The sequence below is a fragment of the Cololabis saira genome, chromosome 17 (genome assembly GCF_033807715.1).
Source record: "Cololabis saira isolate AMF1-May2022 chromosome 17, fColSai1.1, whole genome shotgun sequence".
Lineage (NCBI taxonomy): Eukaryota > Metazoa > Chordata > Actinopteri > Beloniformes > Belonidae > Cololabis > Cololabis saira.
The window spans coordinates 27,533,901-27,556,694 of NC_084603.1; the positions used below are offsets into that span (position 1 = coordinate 27,533,901).

The following is a 22,794-nucleotide window of genomic DNA, read 5'->3' on the forward strand; positions in this document are numbered from 1 at the left end:
ACGGCGTAGGGTACGCGGCGACGCGTCACACCCTACGAGCGCGTCACCGCGTAACCTACGCCGTCGGTTTAACGCAGAAGCATAATTCCGGCTGTAGGCGGTGCTGCGTGTCCTCCAGTCATCCTCCCGCTGCTGCTGAGCTCAGAGCGGTGCGGCGTTTCCACGGAGGCAGACGGGGGTGTGACGGCTGGAAGTGACTTTTTAACTAAACACAAGGGACAACGAAGCCGGACCTTAAACCGCTGGATATGTTGCCCGCTTCTGGATATATTGCATTGAATCGCGTTGGAGTAATATTCCCCCTCCCTGCAGAAATCTGCCAGTAGTCCAGCACACTACCTGGCACAGGTCTGCCTTTAATCGCTTTTGTATAGCTCCTCATTGCGAAAACGCTTGACCCCTAAATTAGTAAATACCTTTAAGGTCGTGTTTTTTTTTTTCTTCCCTTTTTTGAACGAAAAATGTGAGTCCCTCTCCTCCCATGAGGTGGCCAGGCTCGGTCTTTGGCATCTGAAACAGCTGGGTCGTGTCGACAAGATTGTGGATTAAGGGTTTTTTTTTTCTTCTTTTTTTTTTCGACCTCTCCTCCAAGAAACCGTGCTCCCGTGGCCTTTAACCAAAATGAGCGTCGACTTAATTGAATTAACCACATGATTAGGCTCTAAAGAAACGCAGACTCGCCAAAGAATAGTTTTACATATCTGCTGATTTAAACGGCGAAAATATGGAAAACGAGGTTTTCACTCCTTTGCTGGAGCAGTTTATGCTCACGCCTCTGGTCTGCTGGGTAAGCACGCCAATTACATATTCAAATCACTCTTGAGCTCACTAATTAGTCACCTATTGCTTTAATTTCAAGTGTTTGATTATTTTAACACCTTTTTTTTTTTATTTTATTTTTTTTGCGTTTTCCCATTTATTCTCAGGTGAAGACAGTCGGGACGCCGACTGTGACGGATGGCAGCAATTTATCGGAATATATTGAATTAGTGGATGGGATTTACCTGAATGAGATCATGCTTGAGATGTAAGTAATTTGACACATTCACAAACAAGCCCATCTGTTCCAGGCATTGGCCTGCTCAGCGTCGCAGGATTAGGCAAATGGGGCCATGCAAAACCTTAAACCACATCTACCCCTATGTCTGCATCATTACCATTTTTACCAGTTACAAGATGATATATGATGTGGAGGAGGGTTGCAGTGATACTGGCCCCCCAGGCCTTCACTGGGGTTATCCCCACATCAAGCAGATCAAACAACTGCAGCCTCTGTCCAGCTCTTGAAATTGTCTGCTCAAGTGAATGTAGGTTACTCACAAAGGGACCCAGTATTGCAGGCAGTGAGGGGTAGCACTGTCTCAAATGTTTGCATGTATTTCTTTTTAGGCTGCCTTCTGAGCTATGCAGATTATCTGTAAACATTCATGGTGCATGGATGGATTGTACCGCTTTACAACTTTCCAGCTCTGGTTTTCAGTCACTCTTATCTGCAGTAGGCTGGAGGCCACCATGCTCCCTGAAAACTGCATCCCGCTGTGCCGCAGATTAATCTAGAAGTGGTAGCTTTAAGCAGACACTGGTAGCAACACAGACGTGCATTTAGATGGCACACCAGAGGTGCAAACAGGCGCAGATGCACATTTATTGGTTTTTCTTCATTAAAAAGGGACTAAAATGCTCCGTTACAGCTCTTAATGGCCAAAGGTTTGGGATGCTGAAGGAAGATGAGGCGTTGCGTTTCAAATTTGTCTCTTTATAGCTACTGACTAATATATATGGCATGACAGGAGACAGATTTCCATTCCTTTGTCTGGCTCCGGGCTGTTACTTCCTGCTAGCAGGGCAATTTTTATATTTTCCACTAATGCCACACTTAACATTGTCAGCATTTACAGTGGCGCTCTACGGAGCATGCAGCCTTGCCTACCCCCAGTGGAATTTATCCATTTGCAAGAGCATAGGAGTGGGACTTGCTTTGTCACCTCTCACCAGAACCTTTAATCCAAAGTTTAGATGAGAGGAAATGTGCAATAAAGATAAACTGATCTTGGGCGCAAATCCTTTGATGGTATTTATTTTTATGCAACTCTAGCAACAAATATGAATTGTTGAATAATTGTATTGAACTGTAGGTGTGCTGCATAAATCCCACAGCTGATTAACTCCACCGGCTGGTTCTTGTCACTTGGTGTCTTCTTCCCCCCTGCCTTATTTCGCTGTCCTCAACCTCTTGCTGCTCTGGCATTCTACTAAGCTGCCTGTTAAGTTTAAACAGTCCCTCCATCTCACTAACCAGTGCTTGTTTTCCTTTTTCTCCTTTAAGCCACTTCCGCCCACTCAGTGGTTTCAAAACAGAAACATCTTTAGGGAGTCTGTTTAGGGTTCATCTGGATAAGGCTGTCTTTCCTTATCCACACACGGCTTCTTTCAAAAAGTCATTAGCTTTTTCAAAATATTTTCCCCTATAGGACATAGAATAATGATGTGAAAATGATGTTCCAGAACCTTTTGACACAACATGAAAGATTTGTAAAGATATCAAAAGATCTAGTTAAGTGTAGGTTGGACAAACCCATCTGGCAGTATGAACTGATGTGGGCATTTCTGAGGCTGTTTCAGTGCTCCTGCAGGAGATGACCAGCACTGATTTAAATTGAACTGTGACCAGTTTAGTGGCTGCATGACAGGATGTCAGGGTTTGCTGGTCACAACCCAGCCCTTGTGTGTTTGTGTTTTCTTTTTTTTTTTTTGTATGTATGCTTTTCTGCAGGGCTTCTGTCTGCGTGGGAGCATGTGTATTTGTAGCCGTTTTTTCTTCTTTTTTTTTTTTTTCCCTTCAGCGTTTGGTTTTGGACCGAGGCAGCTGTTGGTAGTCGTCTTGTCTAGCCACACTCCCACACAAAGGGGCTACAGTATTGGTCAGATCTTCTTGGTAAATCTGCCCTTTGTCTGTCTCCCTCGCTTAACAAGCGATGTCTTGAATCAAGTAGTCTAATGTAACAGAAATATGATAACCTGAAATGTATATTCAAGCTTATGCATCCAAACCTCGCTACTGCCGAGACTTCTTGATAATGGCATTGAAGGTATACTGTGTATTTTTTCCTAGTACTGAGTTTCTGAAACAATAACATGGTAGAGGTTTTTCCGACATGCTTGAAGGACTGTAGCCGATAATTAACTGGAACTATTTTCTTGCAATTGCTAAGAAAACACACCTTATTTACATTTACTTTTTTACTTGCTTTTGCAGTTGAAAGAACATTGTAGTGAGGTTGAGGTCTAACCAGTAATATTGAAAAGGCTCTGCTGCAGTCTGAGCAGGAGCTTGTGTTTTAAGTCAAAAATGGTAAAGGGTACTATGTTTAAAAGTTGGGTAACATACTTGTTTTGAGTGCCTGATTAAAAAGAAAACACAAATCTATATTTCAGTAGATGAAAGTCAAGGTGCTGTAATATTTGCAAAAAGGCTGCTAAACATCTTTATTATTTTCTACCTATTTGTATAATCTTTTTTTCTAATGAAGATGATGAAATTTGACCTTTTTTTTTTTCCTACATCTTTTTTTCCTACATCTTTTTTGAGGTAGTATCAGCTGTTGCTGTATAATCTGCAGTGTTACTATGTCTGTCACTAAGGAAGCGACATAGCAGAACGACTGTGAGCAGTTGTCATCAGGACAACATGGGAGGGCATGTAGAGAGAAGAGGGACCCTTGGATTATCTAACGGTTTGCTGACAGACACCCAGATGACACCACACCCCCTCCTCCCCCTGCACGACTGAAATTATCTAGCCAATTAAACGGCCTCAGTAGCGCTGTCAAACCAATTGGCTTTCCTGCTCAGCAAGTAGGCGCCAATTAAATTTTTGACTGGGTGACAATGGTCCAGTTGAAGTCTGTTTTGCTGCCAACTGTGTAGACACGTGCTGGCCTACTGGCCTGCTTGGTCAACCGTTCAGTCATTCACTGCAGGCTGTTGGGGAACCAGGATTGAAGATGAGTTGATGCAAAGCAGTTGCACATCATTCTCCACCTTGAATGGAACAGTATAATTCTTATTTTTTTGTGGCAATGAAATCTTACATTTGTACCACAGCTGTGGAAAGAACTAAAACCCTGAGAAGTAAAAAAGTACTAGGTTTCCTTATTTTAATGAAAATGATTTAGATAATAAGGAGAATGCAGTTGAACATGTCCTCGGAGTTAAGGTTTGTGCAGGTCTGAGTAATCAAGACAGTTCTATGCTTGTCTGAGTGTAGGAATAACGATACTTATCAAATTTTCATCTGCATTTTTTCCCCCCTGAAAGGCAACACGGAGATGACTAAACCTCTTAGCTCTTTGAGTGCAGTTTGCTGATACAAATGGCTTTTTTTGTTTTTTTGCTTTTTCCCCGTCTTGGTACTATTTCAGTATATCGACTGTTTGCTGTTGTAGAGAGCAAAGAGCTGTACATGTCTGATTTAATATGCAAGGGTTGTGGAATGAAATGCAAGTACATTGGGAAAACTACAGATGTCTTGGTGCTCATTATTTGCCAGTTTCCACAGCCACGAGTAAGTTAAATGTCCAGCTGTTGACCAAAGTACATTGTATCAGTTTACTAAACCCAGCAAAGTATGAATGGACTGTAAAAAGCCAACATGCATATCCCGTTTCATCTCAAGACCTGCACTTGTACAATGGAGCTGACAAAGGATTAGGTATTTAATAAAGGAATTTGACTCATACTATTTCATGCCATTGCCTCTCTGATACAGAAATAATGTTGTAAACAAAGAAAAACAACCAAACAGCCAAAACATTTGAGAGGACAAACTCAATCCAACACCTTAAGCCTGATTCTTTCTTCTCCCTTGAATCAACGCCATCACAAGACACGGGCTCTGTATTGACCTGAACCCCCTTCCCCACAGTTGTGTGCTGATCAATGTGCACGTCCAAATATTCTGGTAACGCATCGGCGGGATGCAAACTCCATGAGTGGTGATTGGTTCACTGTACTAAATTGTCATCTTTTCTAATTGGTCAAGTCTAAATCCAACATTGCCCCCTCCCCATAGAAAAACCAAAAACCTTAAACCTGTAAAACGCTCAACCAATGAGTTCACATGATTTCACTCAAGATCCTTCCAAAGCTCGATACTCCCTCACGTTTTGGTTGTGAATAGCTTTGCAGCACATCCACATAAATGCAGGCTGAACATGCTATCATTCCACTGAGTATACTCACCAAGCATAATGTTTTAAAGCTGCCAGACCTTAGTAAAGCATAAAGTTTGCAGTCTCTGCTACCTTCCATTGAGGTTAATGTGTGCAGTCAATTATAGTTGGTATCAGATGTTCCAGCAAAGCACAAATTGGAGTCGGCAAAGGAAATTGCATCAATAATTTGTCTTATTAAATGTTCTTCAGTATAACAATGTAAGGGGTCTTGTATATAAATAAAGTAAATAGATAAGATCATGTGACTTATGTAATTACTAACTTACTGTTGTTGACTGAAAACATGTTTTATGTAAAGCTTATGCAACAGTATTCGTTTTAAACACTTCAACGTTTTGTCTTGTTTTCAGAAACCTTTTTAAGTACAAAAACTAGCCCCTTTTACTTTCAAGCTTACCTCTACTCCTCCAGTAGCATCCAGTAGATACTAAGTTTAACATACGGAATCAAATTATTTTAAAACTGATTTTTAAATCTTTTTTTCTTTCAAATTAAAAAGAAAAATCCAAATTATCATGAGGTATCAAAATACTGTAAACCCTAGAGAAAATAGTCAGCTGTTATATCTTTTGCCACCCTCTTTGTCATTAAATCTTTTTTACTTTAATAATACACAACCCTTCAGCACCTACAGATATTGAAACACTTGCTGGTGTCTTCTTTCACAACACTTCTTCCTCTCCACCGCTCACCGTCCCAGCTCTCTCCTTTCACTATTTATCTTGAACAGCATGTTGAAGCCATTGTTGGCTTTCTCTGGGGCAAGTTACAGCAGACATAGTTGAGATTCCAGCTGGACTGGAGACTGCTGTTTGACTGCTACTGCCTGCACCAAAGTGGAGGAGTTTGATGTTATACATTAAGCTTTCAACTGTCAAAAACATCTTTAGCCCTCTTTTTGTAGAAGTAGTAAGGAGGATGTGTGTCATCGTGTCTGGGAAACCGCAGCTGTGATGTCGGAAAACATTCTAACAAGACTGTCAACCTGAGCCATTCTGAACCTTAAAACCTGACTTTTTTTTTTTTTTTTTTAACTCTGAGACCAGTGCAGGACTTTAGTTCCTCTAGATCTTAGTTCTTCTGCCCAGCAATGCACACTCATATTGACAATATCTTCTTAAAGCATTTCTTTGATGTTTTAAAGATTTGCTGCCCATCATAACTTAACATTGTTTATTTAGATGTATTGATTGATTATTGAATTAATTTATTAGTATACCTTTTTTATAAATTCATTTTGTCTGCTCCAGTTTCCTTTACTGAATTGCTTGTGCTGCACTTGACAGTTAATACGAACTCAACACTTCCTCCATCGGTTTATAGCCTTTCAGTGGTTCAGGGGATATAATCCTCTTTTACTCTGAAAGATTTTTGCTGTAAAACGCTAGTGTGAGTTTTTGAGTTTTAATAGTTGCAGTTTAACATTAAGGGTCAGTCACCAAATATAAAAATAATTTAGTATTTATTTTCTCTTTCTTTGAAGTTGGAGCAGTGTACTTTTAAGTAAAGTAGGATTCTAGTACTGTAGCGAAAGAATTGCACACTGCTTGATTTAATTTATAAGATTACAACACAAGTAAATTAGCTTAATAATTGAAAAATTGACTAAGATTCGTGCAAGAGTTTAACTAGATTATAATGCATGTTGGCATGGAGTACAGTCCAAAATAACTTGTGCTGATTGGACTATGTGGTTTGCTGTCCAATAATGGAGAATTTTTACTTTTGTTTCGCTCAAAGGAGGTCAGTGTCAACCATGACTACTGTCTTAACCCCAACAAATTATAGACAAGAGACCAATACGGAGATGCCAAGATGACCAAGAGCAGCCCATATTTCAGATTGTTCATCTTATATTCAGACTCTTCCCACATGAGTACAGCTGTCAATAATTTCTTGTTTCTGCTTTCATCACTTCATTCACATGGAGACGATGCACACATTTCTCTTGCTGTGTTTGTGCAGCACAGCTTATGAGCACCATCTCCAACACGTGGCCAAATGTAGCCTGCATTTCCTCTTTGTGTGCCCGCATGTAGGCAGTGTTCTGTTTGCGTGCGTTCACATGTGCCTGGTTGACCACGCTGAGTGTAATTTGCCCTGTCATATATAGGTTAACACTACTCCATAACCCAGTCGGCCAATCAAAGCCAGGAGATGGGAGGAGGAAGCCCATGTGGCTTCAGGCTCTAAAGCTGCGGTGCCAATCGACAGCACCAATGGACTGACTTATTGACTGGCCGTCTGGCCATCTTGCTGACTAGTTGTCTGTCTTGCTAGCTGTTGAGCTGGCTTTGTCTGTCTGTTTCTAATCTATTTTTTTTCTAATCTATTTAACTGCAGCTGTTACTGTTTTAAGACTATTTATTTGCATGATAATCCACAAGGGTGTCAGTTGCGCTGGTCTTGTATGTGCTTGTATGTGTGGCATCAAAGAATGCTGTGTGTGTGTTTGTTTTTTTTGCTGTAGTGTTCTCGGTTAATGCCGATGATGATGGATTGCGTGAATGGGACCTTCTTCTTGCCTTTTTTTTTCCTTTTACAAGCCTTTTTCACTACATTATCCTGCTCTTCCTGATAGGATTAACGTCTCCTCTGTGCTTTTTAATTAATAGGTTAAATAGACCCCTTGAATGAGGCTCTGTGTGGGTGGTGGATGGGTGAAGTTTGTAATGGAAAGGTCGCATGATTAATTTAAATTGGTATAAAATGAGCCCTGTGTTGTCCTGTGCTAGCATGACTGTGTGCATATACGTGCATTGAGGCAAAGGCTCATCAAAAGACTGATTAACACCTACTGAATCTCTAATTCAAAACAAGCAGTTCTTCTCCCACTTCAACATTTGTTTTTGTGCTTTATAAGATTTAGGGTTTTATGGTCAGGCTACATAAGCTAAATTCAATTGCCCAACAAGAGCATAAGTTTATCTAAACTAGTTTTCAAAAGGGCAAACAAACCTCACATGTTGTAGAGTTTGCGTGATGCATGTCAGTGTAATATTGATATCTATTCTCAGCCGGAAGAAATCTGCAGGATGTTGTCCTGATAAGGAAGATTCCTTTTAACCAGCCGTCCCCTTTGATTATAAGCATCAGTAAGGCAGAATATTCACAATAAAAAATAAATTGCAATTCTTCTCTTTTCTCCCAAAGAAAACGGCCGATACTACACACATTAGAAACATGTTTCTTTCATGCTGTTATGGTATAGCTATAGTCTTTTATTGATATGGCTATTCTCAATTTCAGGAGTTCAATTCCATGCCTTTTTAAACTGCGTACATGATTTCACTCATACAAATTGCTAAATGCATGTGTGCACACACTTATAAGCAGCCAAGATCCTTTTCCCCTACTCGGGGTGGAGGAGGGTCTTATCTATTGACCCTCATACATATAGGTCATTGGATGTATATGCTTTGAAGTTTAAAGCACATACCACAAAGAGAGCTGTTCATTAACGTTGTTGAAGTAAGGTTCTACAAATCTGCAGTTCATAGACGATACCACAGCCAATTTTAGAGAGTAATTTCCTGGAAGCTGAAGGATCATTCAAATGATCATAATGGGCTGGCCGTAGCATTTCAGCGCGCATTAGGTATAGACGCAGTAAAATACTCTTCAGTTCTATACACTTAGATGAAATAAACTGAAAGAAATATGTTTTGCATTCGGGCTGAATAATCATTCAATAACTTGCTTGTTGCATCTTGTGGTATTTTGACATATAACATTTAATGAGAGGCTTTAAGAGGTTAGAAATAATTTCTGTAGGGACTTTTGAGCATCCCTTGTGCTCTAGTTAAATGATCTAAAAATCGATAACCAATGCTTTCTCATGAGGACACTTGAATGTTCAGTCTAAATGATGATTAAATGTATGCCATGAAATTTTGTTTTAACAAAAAAGTTAAACTAGAATTTGCTGAAATGTCCTTTGGCAGGTGAGAATTTTTCAAACACAGAAATTCAGAAACTCGGAATCGGAGCATTTTCATGGCTTAAAACTCGACTTTTCTTTTTTTTGTCCATTGACTACTGTGAAACCATATCAGCTAATGGGTTGAAACGGGAAGCGTAGAAAAGGTCTTGCTTACTGTCTGTTTAACCTTAAACTTTTCATTTCGGTCACCTTTTTATCTGCAATATTCATATTGTTAAAGAAGTTCACTGTCAGAAAATACCAATAATTAGTTCCTAAATGATGATGAATGGGTATTGATCAAGTTGCCTGACATACAGTTGAAATTAAAGGTAAAGGCAGATGCAAATTGCCAAGAAAATGTATGTTTTTTTTTTCCCTCCTCCCATTTGTGATTTAGTTATGTTGGCACTAGTTATAGACTTGTAACATAAAATGTACTTTAGTATTCTCAATTTTAAACTAAGTTACCGCGGAGGAGCAAATATTTTGCATTGTTAGGTACCGTTGAGTTTATGGTATGCCTCTCATACTGGACGCCCATAATATAATACTTCTATTGTTTAAAAGATATCAGAAGAAAATATCAAACTTTCAAAGACAATTACCAGAATATCCCGCTCTGGTTCGGCTTAAAAATGTAAAAACTTTCAAATATGTCACCATAACATTTGATTAGAAGCCTGGAAATGACATGGTCCGAAACACTGGTGCCATTAGAAATGTGACGTTTCTATTCATCTGTTTTTTTTTTAAGTTTCTGTTGTTCCCTCTATATGATTTTACCTTTGTTACCTTAAAGGAAGATAAATGACCAAATGTTTCACTTTCACCTGTCTTTGATTCTAATTGTAAATATTTAATGACTCATTCAATTTTCTGTTACAGAAATCCTAAAGCAACTGTGCAGAGGACCAACAAAAAAGTGAACAATGACCCCACCCTACGCATCCAGAACCTTACTATTCTCATAAGGCAGATTAAAGCCTACTATCAGGTAAGATCACTCCTTTTTTGATTATTCAAAAGTTTCATCTTCATGCAGAGATGAAAGGATAAAATGGTATACAGAATTTTTCTTGGGAAAGATGAAGCAGATCTGCTCATGTTGATCAAATGTCACAATGGGTTCATCTTTCCATGATCTCTAAAGCCTGACGTGGTATGGTCTAACCATTTAGCTTACAGTGGAAAAATACAATTAAAAAAACTCTGCACTTGGCTTACACATGTGATTTGAATCTGCACATGCCTCTTAAAGACTTTGCTGTATAACCAGTATATATTTGCAGATGTGTATATGTGTGATGTGGTGTCTTGGCCCTCGTGCAGATGTTAAGAAGCTCAGTTAATTTATGGAGACATCAGGAATGTAACACACTGATACGGCAGTGTGTGTCATGCTTACACTCAGTGTCTGGTGTGTGTGTATGTATGTTATATTTATTCATTTATTTAATTATGTTCATCAGCTGTTCTACCATTTCCTTCTCATATTTTATTCCTGGCATTAAGGACTGTCCTTCAGAATGAGGCTGGCACCCTCATGGATTTAGTTTATTACATGAGCCCCAGAGCCAGAACACGTAACATCTTGTAGCATTACTTGTATGCCTGCAAGACAGGCTTGACTTTGGAGATGTGAGGATGATAAAAGACCCGGTCACAACTGTAAACCTTTTATCTCTTGTTCAGTCGCCGTTTTCTGCGTAATGTGATACTAGCTCATGAATCTCTACAAACATGTTCCTTTACGTTTTTATCAGTTAGTTGTTGCTTGGTCCAAAAGAAAAGAACTGTAACCTCCCATAAATATAATGAGACCAAAGAGGGGAAGGTTAGAGCAGGGGTCCCTTCAACACAAGCAGGCACAAAGCAAATATAAAATAAAATATATACTTATACCTACCTTAAGATCTTAAGAATTATCTCAAATTTCTCTTTTAATTTTGTGGATATATCTTTCCCCTCCTCCATGACTCCCACCCCAGGGAAATTTTCCTTTCCTCTTAGGATGCTGGAAAAGTAATAAAAAATGTTTTTTGTCATTCTCCTGATGGTAGCAAATCCTGGAAAAATACAAGGCAGCTCTGAATTTCCTTTACTGCTCTGCTTCATGTATGCTTTTTACAGCATCTATTTGTTTGATTAGTTTTAATGGCTTTTCTTTACCCATTAAATCCATTAAACTCCAGCTTATTTTCAGACTTCTGCTCTTAAATGACATGTGCCCCCTGTAGCAGGCTCTTGTTAAAAGCTTGGATAGTTTGAGGAACATTCTTTAATCAAAACCAACCAGCATTATTTTCATTATTACATCCTGGTGTGTGATTGAGTTTGTAAATACCATATAGTGTGGGGGACACACTGGTCAACAAGTTTTGAGCAGTCTGTTAGATGGATTTTTGGAAGTAGCTTCATGGACTCGAGTGGACAACCAACTATGACACTACAATTTTCAATAAGGAAAAATAAATGCAATAGCAGATTTTTCACTTGCATGAATCAAAAATGTTCAGTGCACAACATTTTCCACTTGCCCAATAATTACATCTTTCAGGGTCAAGCCCTGTTAATTGGTGCTATCTAAATGAAATGAGTTGCTGTTTTTTAACAGTGTGCCAGTGTTGAAGACAGCTGTAAGTTGAGGAGTATTATGCCTGAGTTGTTGCACTGAAACACATATTTCCCAAACTTCAGGCTTGTGGCCGGTTTCTTCATGATTACCCGTTCAAAGGGCCTATTCAAAGTAGTACTTACTGCCTGAATGTCAAATGAGCGTGGCCAAATTGGGAATAAATTAATTTTAAGGCCTTCTGAAACCTTTAATTGAATGTCACAATATTTTGGGCTTCAAATTTGTTTGATTAATCATAAGCAGTTCCTCCAGGTTTTTGTTTTGTCCCTATACATTCGATTTGTCAACCTATGTTTACAATTTCCCAGCTCCTTCACCAATTCTTCCTTAGAAGTCAAAGGTAAAATGTTAAGGATTAACTGCTTTGTGAAGTCAGGCTTGCCTTGATTGTGAACATCCTGTTAATCACTCCTGGTTTATCTAATGTAATCATTGTATTGTTTAGCCTTTTGCTGTCATAAGCCAACAAAAGCTCCAACAGACTACTTCAGAGTGCTAGGAGTATTATTTGCTTTCAGTGGTGACTCAGGGTTAAGCAGTGACCAGCAAAGCCGGAGATGAGATGATGAGAATGGCTAAGAACATTTACATGGTGCCTTTTTGTGACTCTTTCAGTAGAATGTATGATTTTATCCATAACAATTTCCTGCAAACATTGCATAGTAGTATATTTCAATTTTTTTTTTTCATTTAGTTGCATTTTTATTCAGGCCTTGCTGTTTCAGATCTTTGACTCTTGACTCTGGTTTCTGATGTTTTCTTAACTACATTATCTGGTCACAATAACCAATTCACAGATTTAAAAGAAATTCTCAGTATGTGCTTTTTTTGTAGTTAATCATGGATTAACATGATGATTCAAGCTCATAAAATTTAGTTTTGGTTTCATACACTATTAAATGTCTGGAGTGAAATTAATTTAAAAAATAACTGGGTCTATGAAGTAAATTCTGCTGTGCAACTTGTGGTTTCTGAATGAGGTGGACATTGAAAATCAGTAAAAGAAAATAGTTCATCTCTGTTTTGATAAATCATTGTTTGTCTGTACATCGAAAATTTACCTTCTGGTCACATTATTGTTCAAACCCGTGTCTGCGGACTTGATCTCATGGAGACCCACACGTGTAACTCCCTATCTGTGTCTATGACTACTCGTGGGATTCTGGATGAAATGTAATTGCCTATGTTTTCAAAAAGGGAATTTCAGAGTTGTATCAACTTAAAATACAGTTTTCAGTAGAATCTTTTGGGACATTTTTCCGGCCCGATGCTGAAACACATGTGATTATCCTTTTGATTAGCAACTGAAACAAATACAGCAATAAAATAAAGCTTTGCATCAAAATTTTGCATATTAAAGATTACATACAAATTCATGTCTACCAGTGGTGAGTGCATGTATTAAATAGCATTCTAATTTTGTTGTCTGGCTGGTAGATCAGAGGGTGATGAAAACATGACTATGAAGCGTGTTGTCATCTGTCAAGTCAGTGTTGCCATTTCACAACAATCGCAGGGCAGTTGGTGAAACATCTTGTGTTTCTTTGGCTCTTTAATTCAGCTCACTAAGTGATTTAAGTGTAGATTGTCAGTATTAGTTGGATAATACTTGCATTTGTAACAATTCATCCAATCGAATAAAAGGAGATGTGTCACAACACTATTACAGGCAAAGGTGGATCAATATTGTGATTGTTAGTTGCTGTTTTAGGCTTTTACTTATTTACATACACACAAAAAAAGCTATATAAAAAATTTACTAAATAATCAAACCCATAAAACACACACACCAAAAAGGTTTTGTGAGGCAGGTCATTGTATTAATAAACTTAATTGACAGTGTTAAAAGCACTGACATTGCAGACCCGACACTTAAAACACAAAACCAAACACAGACATCCCAGAGCAATCCACACCCCACAATCAACCCAAAGTCAAGTAGACAAAAGCTCACAGCGCCACGACCAGTTCAAACAAAAAGAGATTATCCAGAGCTAATGAAAAGGTTTGTATGGCTCAAGCATCTGGCGAGAGGCTCCCAACCCACCTGAGGAAACGCACCTCAAAAGGTAATAGAAGTTCAGCTCCATGTTAGATATATTCCGATGTTTTGATGGGGTAATCCACGCAAATCCCAATCAGTAATGAACGGCAAATCCACCACGAAACGAGTGCTTGCCGGCTCCGGTCACAAGTGTGCTGATCTCGATCAGCCACGAACAGCACACCTGTCTTCAATTGAGAAGGCAGCATGATGACAGTCGCCTGATCCCTGTCAGTGTCATTCATTTACTCAGGTGATGACGAGAAGGAAAAACAAAACGAAACATGACCTAATAAAGGATATGAGGGGAAAAAAAACCCAAACTCATTACATAACATTCTCATGATTTAAATAGTCGTGTGTGTGTTTTCTGTGTAAATGGTGTACTTATTTTAAGCTTTACAAATTTGCTAAACTCTTCAACCTTCAAACTCTTCAGGGTTTCTGTGCTAAAAATATGGAAAAAAAAAATACTACATGCTTATAGGGGTGAGTATTGCCAAGGACCTCACGATACACATCAAGATACGAGTCACAATACGATATCCAAATTTCTAGACGTATTGTGATGTTATATATGGTTCGCTGAAAACTGTAAGGCTTTAAGCATCTTAAAATCCAAGTCGCATGTACATTAGGGCTGCAACTAACGACTATTTTAATGGTCGACTAGTCACCGACTATTGAAACGATTAGTCGACTAATCGGATAATTAGTAATTTTTTAAAATTTAGTATGAGGTAGCTTTAATTATGTGGCAAATTATAATAAACACAAGAAAGATGGGTACTAGAGCCCTGATATAGCGGGACTGTTTTCTTCATCCTGCTCCCGTCGGCTCCCGTTGAATTTCTGACCATTACCGCCCACACCGCACTGTTTATATCCACTCCTGCGCGCTCCCGCAAAACTCGGAGAATTTATGCCCGCACGGCGCACAATAATAGAGATGCATTGATTTTGTGTCTGCTCCCGTCCCGCAAGAGAAATGTCCCAGACAAATCTATCTGATTTAATGTTAACATGATCATTGTGGAGCTTGATGGATAATTGACAGTTCATAGGAACCTGATCGAAAGTCAGATGTAAATCCATCATTGTCATCATCACACAAGCTTTTTTGCCTTTCGCGCACGCATCAATTATGATTGAGGTTATAGCAACGAGAGTAGGCTGTGAATGTCTCAAATAATACTAATAAATAACATGAAATAAACAAAGTTAAAGAATGAAACGAATTAATTTAACAAATGAAAATAGGCTTAATATCTTACCAAGGCGAGTCCATTTCGTTCAACACTCCGACGTGCTTTCTCTTCAAATGCTCGTGCATTACCGACGTGCTCCCGTGATAAGCAAGGCTTTGCAAACCTCGAGGCTAAAATGCTCCCAAACTTTTGAAGTTTTATTACGCGCAGCTGCTGTACAGGATGCCATCATTTTGCTTTACTCCCCACCGCTCGGCAGAGACGCTATTGTGCATGCGCGACTCTCGGCAGAGATTGTTTTGAAGTGAGATGCCTCACTCTATTGGAAAAACACGTCTGGCGACAATTGTCGACAATGGAATTCATAGTCGACAATTTTGATTATTGATTTTTGTCGACAACGTCAACGAATCGTTGCACCCCTAATGTACATCAGATTATAATAATTCATGGGACAAACTGAGTCAAAACAGTGTAATTCAAATTTTACATGCTGCATATGTTTTTCATATTTACATAATATGAAATTAACTAACAATATTATTTAAGCCCATTTACAACCTGTCTAAAACAATTTATTTGACAAAATAAAATCAATATTCAAATTTTGATCATCAATATCGAATCGGCCGGCAAAATATCCCAATATAATGCCATATCGATATTTTGCCCACCCCTACATGCTATACTCTGAACAATTTTTGCTCTGGCACAGACCTCATTGGGGCATTGAGTTCACTTATTTTTTGCTTTAAATAAGAGAAGTAATTTTCTCTGATCTTGAATTCAAACTCCAAGAATGCCCCTTGTTTTAGGCGGGAATGTCTGTATGTAAAAATGGGAAATGGTTTATGTAGGTTTATTAGGTTTAGTGGAGCATCAAAGAAAATTGCAAAGAAATTCACCCACATGAAGTTAAGGAAATGCAACAGTTCATTCGTTTAGACAGATGTTTCTTCCATGACGGGTTTATATTGCACACCTTGTAGGAAGACTGAAGAAAGGAGCACATTAAATTGGAGCTCTTTCTGACTCCCCAAAGGATCTTCTGGTGTCGAGCAAACATATTTTTCTCATCTGAGTTGAGGGCAGACAGTTGAAGACCTTTCGTGGGGCTTTCCTTTGCTTTTCCTTTGTTGAACTTTAGGAGCTTGTGTGCAGAATGTCTTAGAAATCTAATGATGATGGTTTTTATAGAGTGCTCACTGAGTTTCAAATCATTTTGTATTGGTTTGAACCTCCTGTGTTTTAAAGCCTGTTCTGGGAAAGTAGATTGTGTAGGAGGAGATCAGTGTCTAGACAGGCAACAGCCTTTTGATTTATGAATCTGTTCGTCTAATCAAGGTCAACCAGCTGTAAACTGCATCTGTTAAAGGTATCTTCAATGACGTATAGAAATGGATGCAATGTTGGGAGTGATTTTTTTTTTTTTCTATCTGTAGTATGAGGATATTTGGATGTATGTAATTATTGCATTGCTGTTGGGATAATAACTCGACTGAGTCAGACATGAACTATTTCAGTTTCTCAGTCATTTCTTGCTTTTTTCTGTCCACATACAAGTTCATAGCTCTGATGGTTGGTCCAAATATATTGTGGGAACATTTTCATTTAGGAGCTTTGGCTTGACATTCTTAGACAGGATGTAACGTGGGACCTCAGCCAGATGAACTAAAACCTTTGTGCCATTTACTGTCTTTTCCCAGAGCGTCAAGTCATTTTTCTGTTTCATGAAAATCATGTTCAGAGCATTTAGCGGTGTCATTAATGCTATACCTGTCGTTAAGTTTAGTCATTTAGCAGATGGTACTATTCAAAGCAACTTTTCAATTTCAAATTGAAAGAAGAGGGAACATTTTTTATATTCATTTTTATCAAGTTTTTTTCCCCCTCCATATCCTGTTAACTAATTTGGATGTTGTGAAATCAGTTTTATAAGTTTCACAATAGCATTCTCTATTCTCTGCTGAAACCATTATCACATGTGCAATTACCCAAATTTTAATTGATTTAAGTTTTTGCTCATTTAAGTCATAAAAACAATGTAATGGGGAAAACAATTATTTTGCTACACGTTCATTCTCGTGTTCGGATACACCATACATACACTTCAGGCTTAAACTCCACTTGTTCTAGTTGAGTTATTCCTTCCTCTTTTAATGTTCATTTAATTATTCATTTTGAATAATTTTGCATTGCACGTTTGGCTAAAAACAAGTTGAATTTTAACTTAACCCTGGAATTTTCAACATTGTTGCATATGATTAATACAAAATGCTTTAAAGGTTGGCGGATAATTGTTAAAAAAAACATATCTATACATACATAATCGTGATTTCAGTGTTGACCCAAATAACAGTGATTATGATTGCCTCTCCCTCAATAATGGACTAGCCTTATTGTGTGTTTGTGTCCTTTCTGATCTCTGCGTTGGGGTGGGTTGGCCATTAATGTTGGGAGTTCTGTTTGGATCTCTGCACCAGAGATTTTTATGGATTTATGTTTAGTATTAAAGAATTGCCTGCTAAGAAGTTACAGTTCTTCTTTGCCCCGTTCTTTCTTTTATCCCCCACTGCTGTTAAATGAATGTTCAGCATGTACATTTGTCATGTTTCAGATGTTAATCTTTGTTGGTATTTAGTCTGGACAAGCAATCTGGAGTTTTTGGTGTCAAGGCTGGCTTACTCCATGACTTCTAATATTAGCAGTAGTTGTCTCTAATCCCTTTTAGTCATATCATATTTAATATCATTTTTTTTCCTTTGTGTGTCTGGACTTGTCAAATTAAGTATCTAGATTTATGGCTTTTAGAGAGCTGCTTTTTCTTGTTGATCTCAAGCCTTATAAATATATTCTGTTACTGCGCCGGAGTTTGGTTGAATTGCTATCACAATCAGGTATTCAAGACCAGTCTGCAACTGTTGCTGTCAAAAATGGAGATAAGACATTACCCATAATATTCAGCTTTTTGTCTTCCATAGAGCATGTCTTTTAAGAACTCTGAATTCGCCTCTTGTTTTTGTTTTGTTTTGACACACCTTTCAGCATTGGATATGGTCAAATCAATTTTGTAAAGGATGATCTTGAATGTGTGCGGTCATGCTTCGGTTTACTAGCTAGGCTTTGGACAGCTTAAACAGACAGACAGGCATCCCTTGAGGTAAATTTAATTTACTTTGAGTGAATGAAATGATCATGAGAAAAATTACATTTTCACTCCTTTTTTTTCCTCCAGGTAAGATATAGGGAGCTCTGCTAAAGTAAATGTTAGCCGTTTGTTAACTTGAAGTGATTCATGACACATACAGGTCACATTTGTTCCTTGAGTAGTGTTACTATTTTCTTCACACAGCACTTGATCTGAAACGGAAAGTATTACAGTGCCTAAAACATGCACTTAATTGAAGCCACCAATATCCCCTTTTTTTTTTCTTATGTTGTTCCGTTTCACATCCAGATCAACTTAATAGTGATATCAAAATATTTGTCTTGAGTGTAAGGTTCTTTTTTGATCCTTTTTTTCTTTCTTTGTTCTTAGTAGAAGTCAAACAGTTGTATATTATATGTCCATTAAAGTCTGCAAGCAGTTACTTTGTGTGCGTGCATGCACCTGTACCTACTGTAATGAAACGTGAGGGAAGTGGAATTTCTGGAAGTAATGATGCCTATTAAGCTCCCATATGTCACTTTTAGTTTTTAGAACTGTGACATGGGGAAATTGAACACACTGTTCTGCTTTTTCACAAATTTATAAAACACTAGAACATGTGTTATTACTGTTCTGAGAGATGCAATCTTTAGATTTGTTTCTTCAAAATTTGAAGGTCTCCATATTGTGTTCAATCAGAAAATGCAGTGCGTTCTCTTTTTAGGGGGCTCTTGCAGAAACGACAAATTAAGAGTTGAGTAAATTCAACAAACTGTCTAGAATACATACAGGTATGAATACTTAAATGACTTGGCTTTGTGAGGGTTTCGATGGGTGTAGAATTCTGAGGTGATGGTATGATGATGAAGAGGTCAGGCTTTCCTAGATCTACTGCTTCTACCTTTTGAGGTGAGGAGTAGGGTCAACTAATATACTCGTTCTGCCTCAAAGCTCTGTTTTAACAAGCTCTCTAGCTGATAATGGCAAAGAACAAAAGACATTTGCTGCTGCTGGTGTCCCCCCCCCCCTCCTCATGTAAGACCCATCCATAGTCACGTTTCCATTACCCCTAGATTTGCACAAAACTGAAATATCGCAAAAAATACAAAAACACTGTAATAGAAACGACCATAATTCCCTGCCCCCAAAAAGCCAAATATTGCAAAAACCTTTTTATAAGGTGGTTTTTCAAATGTGTCTTAATGTATTTTATCACAAAAGTGTAATGGAAACACTTTTTTGGGCAGCAGCATTGGTTGTGATGTAGACAGTTAATCTTGAGTCATAAAAGTCTGGTTTCCAGCTGCTTTTGGCATTAATATGATGTATGCTGTGCTATAACTTAATCATTATACACTACTGCATTACATAAGGGCTTTTTCTTTGAATAATCATTCGAATGCGTTGCCTTCTTCTTCTTGAATGAAGTCTCAATGAGCTACAGAGAGTTACGGAGATACAGAGAGAGAACTATGACAGTTACGCTCATAAAAAAAACAAAAAAAATACTGTTTAATGGGAAACAGCCCCCCATGTTTGTTGACCATTCAGTTTTTGTTTTGTTGTGCAAAAAAAGTGTAATGAAAATCCACCTCATTTAGACATGTTCCTTTCTTTTTCATATCAGATTTTGGTGGTAAATATTTAAATTTTCCTTTTTTTTTCCAAATTGAAAATGCATTATGTAGTTTTTTTTTGGTTCATTGTTAAGTTGAAACTTGTTTTGATTCTCGGAATTAAACGATTAAGTTGACTTAGTCAATAATTAAGTTGACTTAGTTAATAAGTATTTAGAGGAGGTCCAGATTTTACAGAGACGCTCACAATCAGTTGGTTATTGTTCTGCTTTAAAAGCAGCAGTTCTGTGGGTAAGGTGAGTCAGTCCTGCTCGTTCAGCTGCAGTGTGGTTCTTATGGTTTTATTGCAGCTCTGAGCAGCAGGAGAAGCTTTCTTTGCATTGATTCAATTCATGGCGATGTAGATTGAGATCGTGTTAAGTGCTTTCACTTAGTGTTTGGAGGTCGTGTGTGTTCTCATGAGAAAAAGGCAGAAGCATTTTTCTTCCCATTGCTGGTGGTAAATCACCTTTTTCAGGTTTTATAATCTATGCTGTTTTTCAGCATTAAAGTCTGCAGAGGAAAGGAGAACTTGTTTGTCCGAAACATTTACTGTACTATGAGCACCGTGCTCCCTCGCTTGGTGAGAATAAACCAGTCTTCCTGTTTCTATGGCAACATTCCACGTCTGCAGAATGGGTGTGATTGAGGGTTCAGCCTGCACTCAGTAGCTGTACAATTAGCCCCCTGTTAAAGCTTCGCCCATAGCGGAACTTGGGCTTGGGTGGAGAGATGGAAAGTAGTTTTGGGAGGAGTGTCAGTTAGAGAAGGCTAGTGTGGCAGTGCTTCTATGTGATACAACCCCAGCTGGCTTACAATCTTTCTGCTGACATAAATACAACCTGAATATGTCCACATAACACTATTTTTCTCCATTACATACCCCCATGCATGCTTAATGTAACATTTTTTAGACCTTGGCTTTTGCCTTATATTTCATTTGGATTAATTGTATATCTGCGTGAGTTGGCATCGAATCCCTGCCTGCGGATGGTAGGTCAGCAGAATGTGATCTCTCGTCAGCAAATGACCATTCAATCACTTTTAGCTTTAGACAATAGAGCAGGATATAGTGTTAAGTCATTGATATTTGATACATACAGTATGTACATAATCCACAGTGGAACCATAAATTTTCCACTGTATATCATTGGAAATAGTTGTGGAAAGGGTCCTCTTTAACCAGCACTTCATTCAATCAGTCTGTCTAAATATCTCTCTGGGATGAAAGAAGAGCGGGTGTTGAAGGCTTGAATTCTGCTGGAATCAATAATACAGCAATGTAGTGTGAGGATAGGGGGATGGGGGAGATGAAGGATGAGGATTTGGGAGGAGGTAGATCCGCCCTGCGTGTCTAGAGTGAGAAGTGATGGAATTGAGACGCATCTCTTTACTTTAATTTCTTATTTGTTTTCTCTATCCTCCCACTATTTCTCTGACCCTTTTTCTATGTTCAAATATAGATTTATTTTTTCATTTCAATAAATGGCTGTTCCATATTCCCCACATGTATAAAGTTGACCTCAGATTGAATATTGGATAGACTGATATTTTGATTGTCTGCACACATTTGTTTCCCTGGTAAAGCAGTAAAAGCTTTGTTTGAAAGCTTACAGTGAGTTCATGTGTGTCTGTAGATCACGCATTGGTAAGACATCCTCAGTGTGATGGAGGCTAGTATAATCCCTGTAGTTTTGACCATGTTTTATTTATGAGCGCTAAACCATTGCCAGCTAATCCAAGAAACATACTAAGGCACTGTAGTTCAGTTTTTTGCTGACAGCTAAGCCTCAAAGCATGTTATTACCACATATCTCAGCAAAATATACCATTGGACTAGTATCATATTTAAGATGCTTTGCTCTGAATCTGGGACAGTGCATTTGCTTTGGCTATCGGGGTGGTGGTCCCCACCTCTTCTTCAAAAGCCGGGATGACAGCGAGCTCTGTTCAAAACTCTAGACTAGAGCGATGCGTCATTTCGGGTTGTTGTTCTTTCCTTTTCTTTCTGGGTGACATCAGAAAGATGTCTGCAGTCATGGGGCTGTATTATGCCACGCGCCGAACGAACGCTCCAGTCAGCTTCGGGTTGTATTTTTTGTATTTTTGTATTTTTTTGACCGACTCGGGAGATGCAGCTGACTTTCAGTCCAACTGCTTTTCTGCAGAAGGTCGGTCGTCGGGGTGGTGTGTTCCGGCCTTAAGAAAGGGGACAGAAGGGTGTGCTCCTTATGCCCCCCTTCTTCTATAGAGGGATCACACTCCTCAGCCTCCCTGGTTAAGGTCTGTTCAGGGGTACTGGAGAGGAGGCTCCGCCAGATAGTCGAACCTTGGATCGGGGAGGCTCAGTGTGGTTTTCGTCCTGGCCCGCAAATGGTGGAGCAGCTCTACACCCTCAGCAGGGTCCTGGATTGTGCACGGGAGTTTACCCATCCAGTCCACATGTGCTCTGTGGGCATTCAACTGTGTCTCTTGGGGACTCCTGTTGGGTGCCGGAATCCCTTAAAGGAGCTGTCCGGTCCTTCTATATCCGGTGTCGGAGCTTGGTCCATGTTGTTGGCTGTAAGTCGGATTCGTTTCCTGTGGGGGTTGGACTCTGCCAAGCCTTCCCTTTTGTCACCAATCCTTAGGTGCAGCCGGGCAGCGGAGGGTGTGTGGTTTGGAGATCTATACAATTGGGTCTCTGCTTTCTACAGATGATGTGGTTCTGTTGGCTTCATCAGGCCAAAACCTTCAACTCTTGCTGGAGCGGTTCGCAGCCAAGTGGGAAGCGGCTGGGATGAGAATCAGCACCTCCAAATCCAAGACCATGGTCTTCAGTTGGAAAAGGGTGGAGTGCCCTCTCCTGGTCTGAAATCAGATACTGCCCCAAGTGGATGAGTATCTCTGAGTATCTCTGAGTCTTGTTCATGAGTGAAGCAAGAATGGAGCGGGAGATCGATAGACAGATTGGTGCTCTGTCTGCAGTGATGCGAGCTCTGTAA

General features: G+C 39.0%; 1 protein-coding gene across 5 annotated transcripts in view; it reads left to right on the forward strand.

Moving 5' to 3' along the window:
* Positions 1-230: 230 nt before the first annotated feature.
* The window catches only part of ccdc88ab (coiled-coil domain containing 88Ab), a 61,541-nt gene continuing 38,977 nt past the window's right edge, over positions 231-22,794 (forward strand). For all 5 annotated transcript variants that reach the window (XR_009784400.1, XM_061745946.1, XM_061745947.1 and 2 more), the window contains exons 1-3: positions 231-787; positions 927-1,027; positions 10,045-10,153. Coding sequence is in view for 4 of the 5 variants with exons in the window: in XM_061745946.1 (XP_061601930.1) it covers positions 725-787; positions 927-1,027; positions 10,045-10,153 (273 nt within the window). In the remaining variant the exon portion in view is untranslated. The remainder of the gene's footprint in view (positions 788-926; positions 1,028-10,044; positions 10,154-22,794) is intronic.